This window comes from Rutidosis leptorrhynchoides, chromosome 9, assembly GCF_046630445.1.
Source record: "Rutidosis leptorrhynchoides isolate AG116_Rl617_1_P2 chromosome 9, CSIRO_AGI_Rlap_v1, whole genome shotgun sequence".
In the NCBI taxonomy this organism is placed as follows: Eukaryota; Viridiplantae; Streptophyta; class Magnoliopsida; order Asterales; family Asteraceae; genus Rutidosis; species Rutidosis leptorrhynchoides.
The window spans coordinates 88758286-88777441 of NC_092341.1; the positions used below are offsets into that span (position 1 = coordinate 88758286).

At 32.0% G+C, this 19156-nt stretch overlaps 2 protein-coding genes across 2 annotated transcripts; one reads left to right on the plus strand and one right to left on the minus strand.

Moving 5' to 3' along the window:
• The first annotated feature begins 526 nt into the window (after positions 1-526).
• Positions 527-1898, plus strand: LOC139868235 (uncharacterized). Its single transcript, XM_071856565.1, has 2 exons — positions 527-982; positions 1452-1898. Exons 1-2 carry the CDS (start codon positions 527-529, stop codon positions 1896-1898), a joined length of 903 nt encoding a protein of 300 aa, XP_071712666.1.
• Positions 1899-4417: 2519 nt separating this feature from the next.
• LOC139866723 (uncharacterized) lies at positions 4418-8878 on the minus strand. Its single transcript, XM_071855014.1, has 11 exons — positions 8300-8878; positions 8059-8233; positions 7638-7721; positions 7210-7451; positions 6909-7128; positions 6501-6797; positions 6283-6396; positions 5467-5514; positions 5269-5347; positions 4778-4837; positions 4418-4650 (listed from the first exon to the last, which is right to left on the minus strand). Exons 1-11 carry the CDS (start codon positions 8494-8496, stop codon positions 4592-4594), a joined length of 1575 nt encoding a protein of 524 aa, XP_071711115.1. The 5' UTR covers positions 8497-8878; the 3' UTR covers positions 4418-4591.
• Between the last annotated feature and the right edge of the window lie 10278 nt (positions 8879-19156).

A 19156-nucleotide genomic window follows, 5' to 3' on the forward strand; every position in this document is an offset into this window, starting at 1 on the left:
GTATTGCTTCATGCTTTGGTGACGCATCTGGTCTGAGAATTAATTTCTCTAAAAGTAGGATATTTGGTATAAACGTTTCTGCTCAGGAGGTTGCTGAGATTTGCCAAGCCTTCAATTGTGCAATGGGTACTCTTCCTTTTACGTATTTGGGCCTGCCCGTCGGGCTCCGAATGTCAAAATCAAACGCTTGGGAGGGAATCAAAAACAAATTCCTGACCAAACTTAATCCATGGAAAGCAAAAACCCTCTCTATCGGGGCCGAGCTACGTTAACAAAGTCAGTATTAAGCAGTTTACCACTTTATGTCAATTTTCAAAGCCCCAATTAGTGTGATCAATCAACTTGAAGCCTTGAGGAGGAAATTTTTTTGGAATAACCTCGATGGTAAGTCGATAACGTTGGTGAATTGGAATAAAGTGCTTGACCCAAAAGCACGGGGCGGGCTTGGTATTGGAAGTCTCCGAGCAAAAAACCTTAGCTTATTAGCTAAATGGTGGTGGCGATTTAGAAATGAAAAAGACTCGCTATGGAACAAGATATCTCCTCTTTATATGGGGACGATGGAGGGTTCCAAAATGATACGATTTCTCGTAATTCCTCAAGTTTATGGCACAAGATTATAAAAGCAGGAAAAGAAATTGACAAAGCTGGTATCCCTTTCTCATCCTCATTCACTCGGGTTATTGGTAATGGCATGACAACTTCCTTCCGGTTTGACATTTGGTTGCCTAACTCAACAAAAAACCTTTGCTCCACATTCCCAAGACTCTTCGCTCTCGAAACAAATAAAAGTTGCCTAGTTGCCGAAAGAGTTGGTAACTCGAACCATGGTTTGGAGGGATACTGGGAATGGACAAATTCGATTCGAGGCAGGGCGTTGAGCGATCTAAACAATCTCTCAGATTCGATCGCTGCGGGTCCTATGTTATCTGATAAGGACGACTCATGGAGTTGGTCTCTTAAATCTAATGGATCGTTCACAGTCAGTCATCTTTCCTCGCTTATTGATACACACATTCTTAAGTGTCACCCAAATTTAAACTCAGTTAGTTGCAGTGGCGGATCCAGAATTTTTTCCCACCGGGGGCGAAATTTTTTTTAAAACCATAGCAATTTTTTTGAGTAAAATATGGAGGTTTTGGGGCAAAATTTGAAGATTTGTGGGTAAAATTTGAAGATTTGTGGGTAAAATTTGAAGGTTTTGGGTCAAAATTTGGAGAATTTTGAACAAAATTTGAAGGTTTTGGGGCAAAATATAAAGCTTTTGGGGCAAAAAAAAAAAATTCACCGGGGGCAAAGTCGAAAAATCCAAAATTTTTACACTAAAATTTCGAAATCCACCGGGGGCGGGCGCCCCCCCTCCTTACACTCTAGATCCGCCTCTGGTTAGTTGGTTGACTTGTTTGCCTAAGAAAATTAATATTTTCTCATGGCAATTAAATCTGGACAAGCTAGCAACGAGAAAAAATTTGGTGGTTCGTGGTATTGACATCGACCCAATTTGTCCATTTTGTGAGGAGCTTGATGAGGACTCTGCACACTTATTTGTTAAATGCAGATACACGATACCACTTTGGAGAAATTTCTTTTCTTGGTGGCATGCTGCAATTAACATTCCAAATGATATTCCTAATGCTATAAACGCAACCACATACAATATTGGTCCGGAGAATATAAATAAAGTGATGTGGGCTACAAGCAGAATACTTCTTTGGCTAATATGGAGGTGGCGAAACAAGCTCGTTCATGGTCCCATTGATCAGAGACAGGCGGTTAAAGATGAAGACATTATGGTTAGCCTTCGCGTAATCTCGCATCTGTGGCTATCGAATAGAAAGAAGATGATTCATGGAGAGTTTAATTCTTGGAAAACAAATCCTAAGAGTTTGGTTATGTAATGTTGTTTGGTGTCTTGTTGGGTGGTCTTCTTTTGCTTTGTATTTGGGTGTTGTGACAGGTTTGTATTGAGAGCACGCTGCTTGTGTGTCTCTTTCTAATAAAATTTGCCTTCCAAAAAAAAAAAAAGTGAGATCACATGCACAGATAGAATAATTAATAAGTGGTGGTGTTTGGTTTAAATCGTTTCAAACGTGTACACTAAGAGGTGTTTAGTTTGATAGTTGTTTTTTTTCTTCTGAAAAGTGTACACCAATTCGATTCATTTCAATTGTACTACTATATTTTAACAAGAGGTTGCTGAAACTGAACATCGAGAAGTTACGTTCCTCAAATCTTATTTATTTTTATTTATGTTAATTTTGGTTACTGGATCACTTGAAGAGATATTCATCAATGTTTCGGGTGATAAAAAGTTTAGGGTTTTAACTTTGGTAGAATAAATGAAGATGGTGATGTTAAAAAGTTTAAGGTTTTGAATTTTGTTTTTAAATTCGATGTTTTGGTTGGAATTAGATTATAGTTGTTTTAAAGGTTTATGATTTTTGATTTAGATTTTATTTTGATTTAGGGTTAAAATTAGGGTTTTTATTTTTTGGCGAATGGAGATGAGAGGGAATGATAAAAAAAACTACCCCCATGTGCATCGCACATGACCTCATTTAACGGAGCTTGACTAACGTCCGTCGGTATCAGGTACCAAGCGGGTAATAGACCCAAACATTTGGGGCATCCAGGTCAATTAAAAACCTAAGTCAATCCATGTAATTTGCACCAAACATTAGAGACCAAACGTGTAATTTTGTCTTTTTAATGTGCATAAATAGAGAGTACATAATAATTATTATTGATGACGGTTATTATTTATACAAGTATTTTATACATGTGATAAGAGTCCTAAAGACTGTCGTTTAAAAAAATCCATATATTTAATATTAGTATTAGTATGTAACTTAAATGAGAATTTATTTATTGATAGCCCTAAATAACATCCAGTGATTACAAATGACAATGGAGAAAAAGGCTCATGACCCGTGTGAATATGTGCTTGTGATGGGTAGGTAAATTCAAATAGGTTTATTCGTGAGTATGATGAGGGTAAAATGTGTACCCATTAATGGATCACACGCGGGTCATTAATATATAATACCTGCAACATGTAAAATTCGACTCGTAAATCTGTGCAACCGCATACATATAGTTAATGCACTAATATTTTCAATGTAAACCATAATTATTTGTGGATTATCCTATGAGTCATGGGTATTCGTGGCACAAATTAGTTAATATGTATATTTTTAAAACCTGTGTGTTTTCTCTTGAGTTGTGAGTATTCGCGGGTTATGAGCGGCTATAAGAAATCCCTGATTGTCGGCCGCAAATGTCATCCCTACCGACAATCAAGACACATGTTCTTAAAAAAAAAAGGTACACAGTTGAAATAATAGATCCATTGGGTCGATTCACATGATAACGAAAAAAGAGGTTCATGAAAAATTCATTTAAATACTACTCCAATATAAATATAATTTAAATTAAACTCGTCCAATGTGTCATATATATGGGTCGATTGGGTTAAAGTGAATTAAAATTTACGTTTTCGTTAGGCGTTTACGTTTATCGTTAATGTTTCACGTTTTCGTTTCACATTTTCTTTACGCATTTACGTTGCACTTTTTGGTTTCGCATTTACGTTTTCTCATTTACATTTTTTGTTTCGCGTTTACATTTTGAAACACGAAACTGAAATGCGAAACTAAAATGCGAAATTGAAAACAAATACCCATATTCGAAAACTGAAACCAAATGTATTTGTATATATGAATATTAATGAGTGAAATGCGAAGCCGAGATGTTTACGTTTTACGTTTACTGAAATGCAACTAAAGTTTACATTTTACGATTAATGAATGTGAAACTGAATTACGAAACAAGAACTTAAATGTGAACCCGTAACTGAAAATTGAAACACGGAATTGAAATTGAAACCCGAAACTAAAACAAAATGCAAAACTAATACGTGAAACTGAAACGTGAAAAAGAAAAACTGAAACGCGAAAATGAAAACTGAAACGCGAAAATGAATTCGAAACGCAAATTTGAAAACTAAAACACAATAATGAAATTCTAAACTGAAACCTGAAAGGCGAAATTGTAAACTAGAACACAAAATTGTAAGAAAACAATAGATTGCTTTTTTTGAATAAACGAATCCAGTACGACCCAACTCGACCCAAGTCTTGTTCCAATCCATTCGACCGAATTAAAAGAGCAATTGCCAGATTAAACTTACAAAATAATCATGAAGAGATGATGCCATCAAGATGCAAGATTAATTTTACTAGGTAATAGGCATTTGCAGCTTTTATAACATAATATGTAGAAATCTATACTGGGATTATATTGATGGCAGTGTTGGGTTTACCAAACAACAATAATAACAATACCAAATCACACTAATGTGAGATAGTGTTTGGGTTTACCAAGATTTTTCTAAATAATAATATTCCACGGTAAAAAAAACTTGCATCGAAACTACAGCAGATTATAAAGCAAATTATAACACTCAAAATTGCATCCAAAAACTGATCTTCCTCAAATTGTATTTTTACAGTAAACACTCGCAAATACAGCTGTGTGTGAGGTCTAAGTGCTTGCATATAAAGACCTTTGAAAATTAAACCCGATGCTGAAGTCAGCTTTTCAGCTCCTGCTCTTCCTCAGGTAACGCAGTTCCTTTCAAATCCATATGGTCTGAAATGGTATTAAAACAATTATAAAGATTTTATTCCGTCAACATTTACATTTATTTATATATTAAAAGTTAACATTTACATTTATTTATAAAATATTTGATTTCGTCAAATAAAAGTCAACATACCAAACAAGGATACCAATGACCGAGGAGGCTTGGAATCACCATTTGCCTTCATATCTATGCCTGCATATCAAATACTTAAATTATGCTTTTCTCTCATATTTTGATATAAGAGAATATAATGCAGCATCCAAATATGAAACAAGAAAAGTCGACAACCATGTCCATATTGGCATTAAAAGGTACTAAAGGATTGACATCAGCATCCATATCTTATGTGAAGTATCAAAAATAAATGAAATCGGTTAAAGATTGCAAACGTAGATAACTGAATGAGGTTATGAGTTACCTAAATTAAACATGATATTTACAAATAGCAACAATTACTGTTGAGAAAAGATTGTGCTGTAAGGTTACCTAATTATTTACCGACACAATCACAGATAAATTGATTAGGTTATCTATACCGTTCTTGTTGGCTTTATTTCACTAGTGTTGTATATACATGACACGTCATCAAAAAATGTACCATAATTATGCTTTCATAAGCATACCTGAAGATCCAACTGATTTCAACATATCCGATTTCTTGAATGTATATCCTATGAAATTTGAGTCTTTTGATGTTAACATCTGCACACAAACAAAATGTGAATAAAATATAAGTAAACTCACCATTATTTCATTAACCTGAGCACCAAATTGATCAATACAAAGGTAAAAAAATGTTTCAAAAAAGTAGAAACTGTTACCTTTCTCCATGGCCCCACTCTTGGTGTCGCTGATTGAGGATCTTCCACCTGTCACCAACATAAGAAATACAACTTAGATAACGACAAAAATAAAAATCACCCTATTCAAGGGGTCATATATAACAAAGTTTAGGGATCACAATCGAAGTATGTCAAAATTTATGATGAGGAAAATAAACAAGAAACTGAATAAGATAGAACTCTGCCAACTACATTAGAGTTAAGGACACCTTATGATTGAACAAAAGGGTTCCATACTTATTTAAGTTACTTCAACAATCTACAAGTACTCATCTGGGTATGAGTAATAGGTCATATAGGAATGGTATTGGTGATTGTATCGATTTTGTTTTTTATTGGTATAGAGATGAAATATGGTGTATATTTAGATTTTATGCTTTCTAGATTGTTAGGAAAGTGTAATAGTGTTTCGGATGTTCCACTAAATAACATCCCCCCATGTATTCATTTTTATTTGGTTGATATAAAATTTTCCGGGGTACCGTCCCCTTTTCCAAAAAAAAAAAAAAAAAAAAAAACAATCTACAAGTACTCTCTTAACCTTTTTTTTCCCCACAGAATGACTAGGGCATGTTTACTTTCCACTTAATGATCTGTTTCTGTACATTAATTCAGTAAGTAACATTGTTGTTTACTTGTCACTTAATCTGTCACTTAATCTGAAAATTGGTCTGTTTTTAGGAGACATAGATTCAAACACCCCTCCAGAATCATAGGCAAATGGAAACATGACTTTATACAGAAAAAAAAAAGTAAACAGCTTCTTAATAATATATTTGAAATTAAATTACTCACTTCCGGAAACTTCTCGAAATTCTGAGTATCCAGTTCTCCAGTAACAACTGGTTTGTATGCAGCCTCCATTTCATACAATATATCCCAATTGACACCATTAAACCATGGGTGTGCCTAAAGGAACATTATCATTCATAATTGATATCTTAAAAATGAACACTCAAGTTATCATCTTTAGGTATGCAATTGAAAGATTTAAAATTTAACTGTTTTTGTACCTTTATTTCATCAACTCCTCCGGTCCCCAACCTTGATTCCACATCACATAACAAATGGCAGATCAAATCCCGAGCCTCTTTTGAAACTTTTGGCTCCTCTGGGAATTTCAAACATGTTCTCCAATTTATGATCTTGCGACACGTCATCCTAGGATCGTCAGAGCAAAACGGTGGATAACCTATAAGCATCTCATACATGATTGCACCCAATGACCACCAGTCACATTCCATACCATATCCCTTTTTTAGCAACACTTCGGGTGCCATATAATCAAGTGTTCCAACTGTGGAATATGCCTACAAAACAAAGTTTTTTACAGAATAACATGTCATTAATGAAGTGTTAATAACTTAATACTTAATAACTCAATTGAAGAATGCAAAGAAAAATATAGATGAAGGTAATACCAAGGCACGTCGATTACGTTTCCACTGTTGCAACTTCTCTTTTGGCATTAACCAAGGAGCTTGCTGCCCATCAGTATCATTTATAGGCCCTTGATTTGCATAATCTTCATCATTTAACAAAATTGATGAAAATTTACTTTCCAGGGGCTTACAAAGCCCAAAATCAGATAACTTTAGGTGGCCATTTCGGTCCAGTATCAGGTTATCTGGTTTAATGTCCCTAAAAGTGTTACAAAAAAAATCAGCGCATGCAAAAATTGCAGAAAAACAATTTGCATGTAACATTTATGATATATAATACCTATGAATGTAGTTATGTTGATGAATAGAGTGAATGGCCATGATACTTTCAGCCATGTAAAAACGAGCAACATCTTCCGAAAGTATGTCTTCTCTCATCAGCAAAGTCATGATGTCACCACCAGGTAAATACTCCATAATAAGATACAAGTAATCAGCATCTTGAAAAGAATAAAAGAGTTTTACAATACATCTACTATCAACCTCCACAAGCAAATTCCTTTCAGATCGAACATGCTCAACCTTAATATACAAAAATAAAAAAATATCAAGCAACAATATGCATATCGGAAACAATAGTAATGATAGGATACTTAAGCCAATTGTTTCACAATATAGTAACATTAAGCTAATATATATCTTATATTATGCTCCTTAAAGTAAAGATTAAGATAGCTGTTGTAAGTTAATACAATTTAGTGATTGTACCTGGCCACGACTAAGCATGTCAGATTTTTTCAACTTCTTCATTGCAAAGACTTCTCCAGTAGTTTTCGCACGACATAACCTCACCTGCAGAGCAGGTTTAGATGATAATATTAGATTGATATACACCAAACTAACGGTATCAATGGTACCAAAAAAAAAAAAAAAAAACAAAAAACATACATGAATGTCCGCTAATCAAATTTTGATAACTAGATCCACAATGCTCATCAATCAACTCTCAAAATCTTACATTCTAGTCCTAATCGTGTTTGAACTTGCTAATTTAGCCCAAACCAGATCAATACTACCACAACATCTTTACTAATCGCCATTCTAAGAATTCAATTAAATTTTACTAATGATCGCATATAAACAGAACTATGTAGAATGAGATTGATCAAACTAGGGTTTATAATTATACCTCACCAAAAGCACCTTTACCAATCAAAGTCAAAAGCTCAAAATCATCAATTCCAATTTTATGCCTTTGCAATCTCATATACTCAGTCTCTTTCTTCTCCAAATTCCTTAACATCTGTTCTTCTTCTTCAGTCGAAACTTGCGCTTCAGCCGCCTTACGCTGTAAAGCTCTTCGTCTGCAAACACAACCATTTCATAATCCACAAACACTAAAATACTTAAAATCACTTATATCTACATACCTTTCTTTACGATCTTGTAATCCTTGTAGGTAATTCTTATAATGATTCTCAATCAACTGTTTAGCTGCAGCAGCTTTCTGTCTAGTAACCGGAGATGAAACGGAGACATCAGCGGCGTCTAAATTAAATCCTTGATCGGGCCTAGTACTTGTTAACGGTGATTCAAGTTTCACTGATTTTGCATCACTGGCGTCCATTGTTGTTGAATTGAGGTTGAGATCTAGAATAGAAATGAATGAATGAATGAATGAAGAGAAAGGGGAATTAGGTTAAATTAAAAATCGAAGGTTCTGTGTTGTTGTATAAATGATATTGGAATCTTTTGACAGTTATGATAGTGATGAAATCGAGGTAAGGTGGAATTTTCATTTGTTGAGTCTGACTGACAGACAGTAAGTGTGTATGTATTTATATGTATCTATCTATCTATGCATATATAAAATATGTAAATATAATGTGTATGTATAATTGTATTGTATATTTTATAACTCAATTTCAATTGAAAAAAAAAGGAAGATGGAAGTAGGGTTTTGGTGAATTTGGGGGAAGGATCAGCTGTGTTGAAATGGTTACAGGGTGGACTGTTGAATTTATTTATTTATTTTGAAAGGATCAGCTGTGTTGAATTTATTAAATAAACAATTAATATTAATAATTAAAATCAATTAATTGTGAGATGGATGGATGGATGGAGAGACGCAGATGACATCACCATCTTCGTTGGAATCTAGAGATGAACTTAGGTAAGTTTTATGGATTATTAAATATTCTATCTGAGTTGTATAATATGTCTCTATTTCAATAATTATAGAGAACAAGTTGGATTTTAGCTTTACCATACTATATTAAGTATAGGAAAAAATTAAGCCGTTGGTACATGTAGTTTGTTCATTTTTTCATCACAACACCTAAACTTAAAATTTTGCGTCGTTGGTACCTGTAATTTCATTAAATTACCTAGTTAGTACCCTAACTAACGGCCGTTTATTTTTAAAGATTAACTCCTCACATGTGCCACGCATGTGAGGGTATTTTCGTCCTTTTATTTAACTTTCTTCATATAAAAATACCTCAAAAGAGTGAAAACCCTAATTCCTCATTCGTTTCTTGAGCACAAGGAGCAAAAATGAAATCACAATTCAAAAACACAAACATAAATTCATTTTATTATTACTTCTGATTCAGCAAACAAATTCATTATTATTCAAAACTGTTCTGACGTTTCATGTTCATCATCATCTAAAATTCGAAATCAAAAATTGTTGAATCTTAACTCTAATTGATTACATAAATTCGTTCTACATCATATTCCTAAGCTTCGTTTATCATTAGTTTCGATTAACATTAACAGATTTGCAGATTTTTGATCCGTGTTCTTCATTAACCGAAAACATTAAAAATCAAGGACTTCGGATCATTTTGGAATGATTTTGAGAAATGTAAAAATGTAGAAGTGTTCACAATCTCCTAGTGAAACTATCTGCAAAATATTAGATCCATACATGAAGAACCGAGCTCGAATTTTTCAGTCAGAGTTCGCTAGAAAAGTCAACTGTTTCTTCTTCATTAAAATTCGAAGTTGATATGATGTTTCTAGTTATTCTGATGATTGACGAGTCTCGGGTAGATGATTACCAATATTTTTTGTGAAGGAATCAAGGACTAAAAACAAGCAGATCGAAAAAATAATTTCAAGTTCATGAAGGTGAACTTCGCTACCCAAGTGCTTGATTTTGTTTCTGTTAATTAAACTTTACCAGTTCAAACTACTATTTTGTTAATTGACTTGACTCGTGCCACTATCTAAATACATATACAACTTTTAAGTTTATGGTAATTGTTTTTGTTGGATGCATTCATACAACTTTTAAGTTTATGGTTATGGTTTGTGTTGGATGCATTCAAGGTCCAAGTACCTGTTTGAAATGTAGATTTTGGTTGAGACTGAACTCCGAGTTTTCTTATGTACTCTTTTATGTACTGGTTTGTCACTAAGAACCAAGACGGTTTCGTTTCTATATTTTCATTATGGGAATTTGCTTTATTAAAAACTTGAAATTTGCTATTGTTTACGTGTTACCTCATCCTTTTGATCTCAAAAGGGTAGAAAAGGAGCAAACCTTATGCACAACAGAATTTACATGAAGCACAAGTAACCTTAACTATGACTGGAGTTTAGTTGCAACAGGTTTTAAGTTTTTAACTAGACAAATGAGTTAATTTACAAATTTGGTTAGGACTTTAAAACATTCTTTAATTTACAGACTTGTTTGCTGTATCAGAAGTACTAATAAAATGAATTTGTGTTTGTGTTTGTGAATTATGATTTCATTTTTGCTCCTTGTGCTTCTTGAGACGAATGAGGAATTAGGATTTTCACCCTTTTGAGGTGTTTTTATATGAAGAAATGTAAATAAAAGGACGAAATTACCCTCACATGCGTGACACATGTGAGGGGTTAACCTTTAAAAATAAACGGCCGTTAGCTTGGGTACAAACTAGGTAATTTAATGAAACCACAGGTACCAACGACGCAAAATTTAAAGTTTAGGTGTTGTGATGAACAAGTGAACAAAGCACATGTGAGGGTATCCAAGTATAAACGGCCTAATTTTCTCTAAGTATAAACTTGTATATTAAGTATAAACGTGTATCTAAACGTTAACGTATACAATTCAATATTGTCAATTTAAAATTAATAATAATTAACTACGGAGTACTATATATAACACTTTTACGAAATATCATTTTATGTGTGTTAAGCATAACATGTGAGTTTATCTCCCTCCATTTGCATAACTCGTCCCTCCCGCAACGCAATGTGCAAAAGACATCCTTAGGTGGAATTCAAAGGTAAATGGACAACAATGTATGCAATGTTACACCTTACAGGAATCGAACTCCTGACGTCTCGCTAAAAGATACGGGCAACAACTAAATGAGCTACAAGACAATTTTTATTATGCGTTACTTATTAGGAAAAATAATAATAATTAGTAAAAGACAACGAAATATCATTTTATGTGTGTTAAGCATAACACCATGAGTTCATCTCCCTGCATTTGCATAACCCGGCCCCTCCCGCAACGCGATGTGCGAAAGGCATCCTTAGGTGAAATTCAAGGGTAAATGGGCAACAATGTATGCAATGTTACACCCCACGGGAGTCGAACTTCTGACATCTCGTTAAGAGAGATAGACAACTACCAAATGAGCTACAAGACAATATTTATTATGCGTTAGTTATTAGGAAAAATAATAATAATTAGTAAAAGACAGATGAGGAGTAAAGCTACAGTTAAAAGTATTAGAATTAGTATATTTAGATAATAATAATAAAATTAGTTTCTTCATTGAGAGCTGCCAACTTCTTTTAAAAATAGCTTATATCAAAAGTTACTAAGTCAACTCCATATCGTAACTAAACTATTCATCCTCTTAACCTTTCACATCAGCGCCACATCAACACCGATATCCTATAACTAACTCATAATTAAACACTCCATATAATGGCTAAAACAATACTCCTCTTAATATACAACGTACAAGCAATAAAACATCAAGTCCAACAATACAAAGTCACTGGACCCACAATTCCTATAACTAAACTTAAAACTTCCATTAAATTGATGGTGGATGCGGGTAACTAAAGCGGGTAACTAGCTCTTGCCTATGGTTAGTTACTGTAGTGACCCGAACTTTTTCATGATTATATATATTAAATGAAAACTATATTTGCATGATTAAATGTTTCCAACATGTCAAGCAATCAAACTTGTTAAGACTTGATTATTTGAAATGAGTTTCATGTAGACAATTGACCACCCGAGTTGACCGGCGATTCACGAACGTTAAAACTTGTAAAAACTATATGATGATATATATATATGGATATATATATATAGTTAACATGATATTATGATAAGTAAGTATCTCACTAGGTATATTAAAAATGAGTTATATACATAAAAAATGAGATTACTAAGTTAAGAAACTCGAAACGATATATATAACGATTATCGTTATAACAACGCCTTACTAAATACATATGTATCATATTAAGGTATTGTTACACTATATTTTGTAGTGACCCGGAAAATTTCGACTAATTTTAAATCAAACTCTCGATACGATATTGTATTTTCAACACGATAAGCAAAGTCTGTTAGGTTGGATCTCAAAAATTTTGAACTGTTTCATATATTCAATTGACCTTCGACCATTCCCGACGATTCACGAACAACTATTTGTAAATATATATATATATATATATATATATATATATATATATATATATATATATAATATAAAAAATATATATATAAATATTACTTGTAAATATATAATATTATATTTAGTTGTTTAAAAGAATATAATTAATATATTTATTTACTTAAACTTGTTAATTAAGATTTAATATATATATATATATATATATATATATATATATATATATATATATATATATATATATATATATATATATATAGAGTGTGTATATTGAAAATGAATGATTTCGAGCCTAATTAGTAAACGTCAGTAACACTCGGTTGACGTTTCGTTAGTTTTAATATAGATATATTACATGTTCATGAAGGACTAAAATAAAAGTTGAACTGTAAATCGATTACGAAGATGTTAGATTTGTTAAAAATATTTTTACCTTTTTAATTTTAAATATTAGTACTCCGTACATATAAATTGGAACAGAAAATAAATAATTATCGAACATTATTGATCAGGTTTCAAACAGTTAATGAGTGGAATAAATAAATGAACTTAATTTTAAAATATGGGATTTTTCTGAATTAAATTTATCCATAACTGTTTAGCAATGGACACGATGTAATATCCCTGGAAAACTGTCGGTACAAGAATTTAAAAATCTCGGCTGCTAGCCTATTTATTACTGTTCGACTTTGGACGGTTCTTTTTGTATTAGGAATGTGAGTAAGAATTATGAATATAATATTATATATATTATATCTATCTAATTATATATACATATACCTATGCACAAGCACACACACAACTTGTGTTTCTTCCTTCTCCCTACGGTTTGCACACCCGAGAACGATCATCTTCACCACCACCTCCACCGGTTACTAGCTATACGCCACTAACTGCAGCAACCTATCGATCTTTCGGTTGTTGCTTCATCTTTCATCAAACCATCATCACCATTGGCAACCATTAAACCATTACTACAAATCAAAAAGTTTCTGTTCCTGTTCGTGGATTCATAGACCCAAGACACCCTCGAAGATTGTTGCAAGTTTTTACTTATTGTTTCTGTTTCGAATAATCTATAAACCAAACCATCACTGAAGTCATCACCATCCCCAACTGCTGTAAACAGCCGGTCATCACCCTCACCTTCTAACTACCATCTTCAAATCGAAACCTATCTTCTCATCGTTACCAAACCCAGAAACAAAACCATAAAAACCTCACTGATATTGCATACTATCTTTTTCTGTTTCTGTTTAAAACACCAACCCTAAATCACCATCGTCATATATAAACGTTTCTTTCTGTTTCAAACATCAAAATCAACACCAAACCGTCACCCATATTGCTGTTTGACTGCTACTGCCGTATTAATTTCGTTCAAAACGCACCTAAAACCTCCATTGTTATTCCCGTTGTATCATTGCTACTCGTACATGGTTTCATCGCTGTGACCTGCAACAGTAGCACATAAACTAAGAATGATGAGGACGATGATGTTAGATGTTTAAGAAGAAGGAAGAAACGAAGAAGAATACCACCTGTTTGTTTTATGTTTTGTTCGAGTTAAAGCCACCACAATCCACCTTAGCACCCTACAACACCTTTCGGCAATCACCACCTTGGTCTTCTTATTCTCAAACATTACCTATGTACTACTATGTTGCTGCTATATCCCAACTGTTTTGTTTCTCTATCGAACGAAACACAAACCAACGAAGAAGATGATGAATAGTGATTTTATGTTGATGATTTGAAGAAGACGATGCTACTGTTCCGGTATGTTTGTTCCTATTTATTGTCCAAACCATCACAAAAGTGTCATCCTCCTTGCTTTTCTGCTAAGACGTCTTAACCTATAACAACACCTAACATAACCAACCATAACCTTCACGACACCTGCTGATAATGCTAAAAATGTGTTCATAGCATTATTCCTCAAGAAAGACAAGATTTTAGTTGAAAATTGTTCTATTTACAAGTGATATTCGTTTAAATATTAAAAGGTGAAGACAAAAGACAGATTCAACGAATTGAAGACGCAAACGACCAAAAAGCTCAAAAGTACAAAGTTCAATCAAAGTGGTTCCAATTATTGATAAGAAACGTCTCAAAATTACAAGAGTACAAGTTACAAAACACAAAGTACACGATATAAAATAGTACGCAAGGACGTTCAAAAATCCGGAACCGGGATCAAAGTCAACTCGCAACGCGCGACGCAACGGAGCGAAAGTTGCAAATTAATTATATATATAAATATAATATAATATATAATTAATTATATAAATTATATATTTATATTATATTTATATTATAAAATCCGTCGGCAAGAAAGGATCCAAAGATGTGTGAGCTGTAAATATTACCTCCGCGACTCGCGGAGTTCGAAGGCAACAAGGGACGCGACTCGCGGAGCCCCAAATTTCAGTGTGGGCCTATAAAAGGCAACACATTTTTCTGAATTCAACACATCTTTTTCTTCATTCATCAACGTAGTATATGTATATATATTTATTTTAATTTTAAATTTTAATTTTAATTTCCAATAATAAGGGTATGTTAGCGAATGTTGTAAGGGTGTAAGTTGAAATTCTGTCCGTGTAACGCTACGCTATTTTTAATCATTGTAAGTTATGTTCAACCTTTTTAATTTAATGTCTCGTAGCTAAGTTATTATTATTATGCTTATTTAATCCGAAGTAATCATGATGTTGGGCTAAAAATATTTAAATTTGGGTAATTGGGCTTTGTACCATAATTGGGGTTTGGACAAAAGAACGACACTTGTGGAAATTAGACTATGGGCTATTAATGGGCTTTATATTTGTTTAACTAAATGATAGTTTGTTAATTTTAATATAAAGATTTACAATTGGACATACCTATAAATAACCATATACACTCGATCGGACACGATGGGGGATATTTATATGTACGAATAATCGTTCATTTAACCGGACACGGGAATGGATTAATAGTCTATGGAATTATTAAAACAGGGGTGAAATTATGTACAAGGACACTTGGCATAATTGATAACAAAGTATTAAAACCTTGGGTTACACGCAGTCGATAACCTGGTGTAATTATTAAACAAAGTATTAAAACCTCATTACAGTTTAAGTCCCCAATTAGTTGAAATATTTGACTTCGGATATAAGGATAATTTGACGAGGACACTCGCACTTTATATTTATGACTGATGGACTGTTATGGACAAAAACCAGACAGACATATTAAATAATCCAGGACAAAGGACAATTAACCCATGGGCATAAAACTAAAATCAACGCGTCAAACATCATGATTACAGAAGTTTAAATAAGCATAATTCCTTTATTTTCATATTTAATTGCACTTTTAATTATCGCACTTTTATTTATTGTCATTGTATTTAATTGCACTTTTAATTATCGTACTTTTTAATTATCGCAAGTTTATTTTATCGCAATTTTATTTATCGCAATTTCATTATCGTTATTTACTTTACGCTTTAAATTAAGTCTTTTATTTATTTAATATTTTACATTAGGTTTTAACTGCGACTAAAGTTTTTAAAATCGACAAACCGGTCATTAAACGGTAAAAACCCCCCTTTATAATAATAATATTACTTATATATATATATTTGTATTTTTATAAATTAAAACTAATATAGCGTTAAGCTTTGTTTAAAAGATTCCCTGTGGAACGAACCGGACTTACTAAAAACTACACTACTGTACGATTAGGTACACTGCCTATAAGTGTTGTAGCAAGGTTTAGGTATATCCATTCTATAAATAAATAAATATCTTGTGTAAAATTGTATCGTATTTAATAGTTTTTCCTAGTAAAATATAAGCTATTTCATATACACCTCGCATAACATCACCTGCAATATGTATCCATTCGTTTTAAAAGAAAGTGGCGAGTAATTGATGTTGATCAAATAATGATGGTAACGTGAGTTAGGAAATATGATTAAAGTGATAAAGTTTTGATGGGGACAGTTAGGAAATCGATTTTCCTTTTTGAAGTGATGAGCTGGACATATTTTTTTTTATCGATTAAACTGTAAAAATTAAAAGGGCTCCAAATTGATGTTGGCCCGTAGTTTCTGTTTGTTGGGCCTGGAAACTGCCTATGGGCCGAAAGAGATTCAGGCCAGATGAGATGATCATAAATGTTGAGGAATGAAAACGGTTTTTATATATATTAAATAAATAAAAATGCGGGATAAAACAAGAAAGTGATAAGCGAAGCAGTGGTTGAGTATGGTGCTAGCGAACGGGAGGTCGTGGGTTCGAGCCTAGGCAGAGGCATATTTTTTTAGGAGAGCTTTTAAGGTAGTTTTAATTATTATTACTATTATTATTATTATCACTACTAATTATTGTTATTATGATGATAATTGATATTATTTCCTAACATTTAGAAGTATAATTATTATTATCATTAATCTAATTAATAGTATTATCATTATTGCTATTACTAATATTATTATTATTATTATTATTATTATTATTATTATTATTATTATTATTATTATTATTATTATTATTATTATTATTATTATTATTATTATCAGTAGTATTATTATTATGATCCTTATTACTAAAAGTATTTTTTTACTAGTATTATTATTATTATTATTATTAATTTTATCATTTTTTATTATTAATATGATTATTAGTACTGCTATTATTAAACTTATTATCAAGATTTTCATTATTAGTACTAGTATTTTTTTACTAGTATTATTATTATTAATTTGGCGCCGCTGTCGGGGAACGCCGAAGCGAAACGCCACACACATGAAAAAAAATTTTTTTATTAAGTTTTAATTAGTTTTTGTAAAATATATACTTTTTAAATATTAAAAAAATATAAAAAATTAAAACCCGGAAAAAAATATATATATAAATTTATTTTTAAGATTTTTATTTCTATTTTAGTTTTTAAATATAAGTTTTATTTATTTAATATAAATATTTTATATAATTATTAAAATAGAAAAATAAAATATATATATATATATATATATATATATATATATATATATATATATATATATATATATATATATATATATATATATATATATATATATATTAAAAACGAAACCTGTCAAACGAAACCACCTAATCTGAAATTTCATACCCCGCGACTCGCGGAGTTTGTTGCCAGGTGTACCGCAACTCGCAGAGCCACCCTGACACGAGCAGAACCCTAATTTGGCATTTATTACGGAGTATAATTTAATTATTATTATTAAAACTAAATTAGGTTTATATTTAATATTAATATTTAGTTTTAGTTTTTAAATATTAATTAGTATTATTAAATATATATATAAATTAATACTTTTATAAATAAAAATAAATAAATAATATTTTTATAAAAATAAATAATTTTATCAAATTTAAGCTTATTTTTATTTTTGTATCTTTTTATCATTTAATCGTAATATTTGTATTTTTATTTGTTCGTAGCTAGTTGTAAGTTCTAGTATTTTGCCGTAGCTTATTTTCACTTCTAGATTTTTAGGCTTTGCCGTAAAATCCCTTAAGTGCTTTTTTTTAGACTAAGATTTAGGTGCTCTAGAATTTTGCGACGCCATTTTTAAATTTTAGTACCTTTTTAAGATATTGCCATTTGGGATATAGTAAGCTTTAATATTTTTAGACGCAACTTTTATTTTTTTTAGTTTTTAGTTCATTTTTAAGTTTCAACGCCCTACTTTCTTATTTTTATTTTTCGACGCCTTTTACCTATGTATCAATTATCACTCCAATTAGTAATCTCAATTTGCAATTTTAATTTTAAGTTAGTGATAGTAATAAGGTTGGGTTAGTCGAGTGTTTTAAAGTTTTATAAGTCACTCTTTTTCTTTCTTATTTTTCGACGCCTTTTATTTTTCAACCCTTTTCTTTTCCGACCTTTTCCGACGCGCTCTTTTTCTTTCTTATTTCTCGCCATTCTAGTTTTTAGGACTTAGAATTTTCTCTATTTCTTATCTAAAACTTCTTAAAATTACGAAAATTTATTTTAAGTGGTTAAATTGATAGACATCAAAATTTTCTGGTTCGTAGTAATAGTTGGATTTGTACGTGGACCGGGTTATTGGAGCCAAACAGTACTCAATTATATTGAGACTAAACGAATCCTGCCCCTCTGCTGCATCTATTGGCTATTCGAAACGTGGGCAAAATCAGAAAAGTCTATTAATTGGATAACTTATATAATTTTTCTTTCCTTTTAAAAACTAATAGGATATTCAGTGAATGCACCGAGCAAGACGTTCACCACCTTTTGTACGTTCACCACCTGTAACCAGATCAAGACATCTAGCTAATATTGTCGCCGTTGATTTTTCTTTAGAATCGTCATCCAGTCGACCAAGTACTCCAATTCAAATTTCCGATAATCCATTTTTTGAACCCGACCTCACAATTGAGAATCCGGAGAATATTCAGGGACGATTCATAGATCTTGAACCATTAATCTTTCCTCCGGAACCACCAATCATTCAAACAGAGATTGTTGAGGAACGAACCATTAAATCAGAATCCTCTATTGATTCAGATTCAACAAATTCAATCATGGAAAATCTGGAACCTTTAAGTATGGAAGACCGAATGA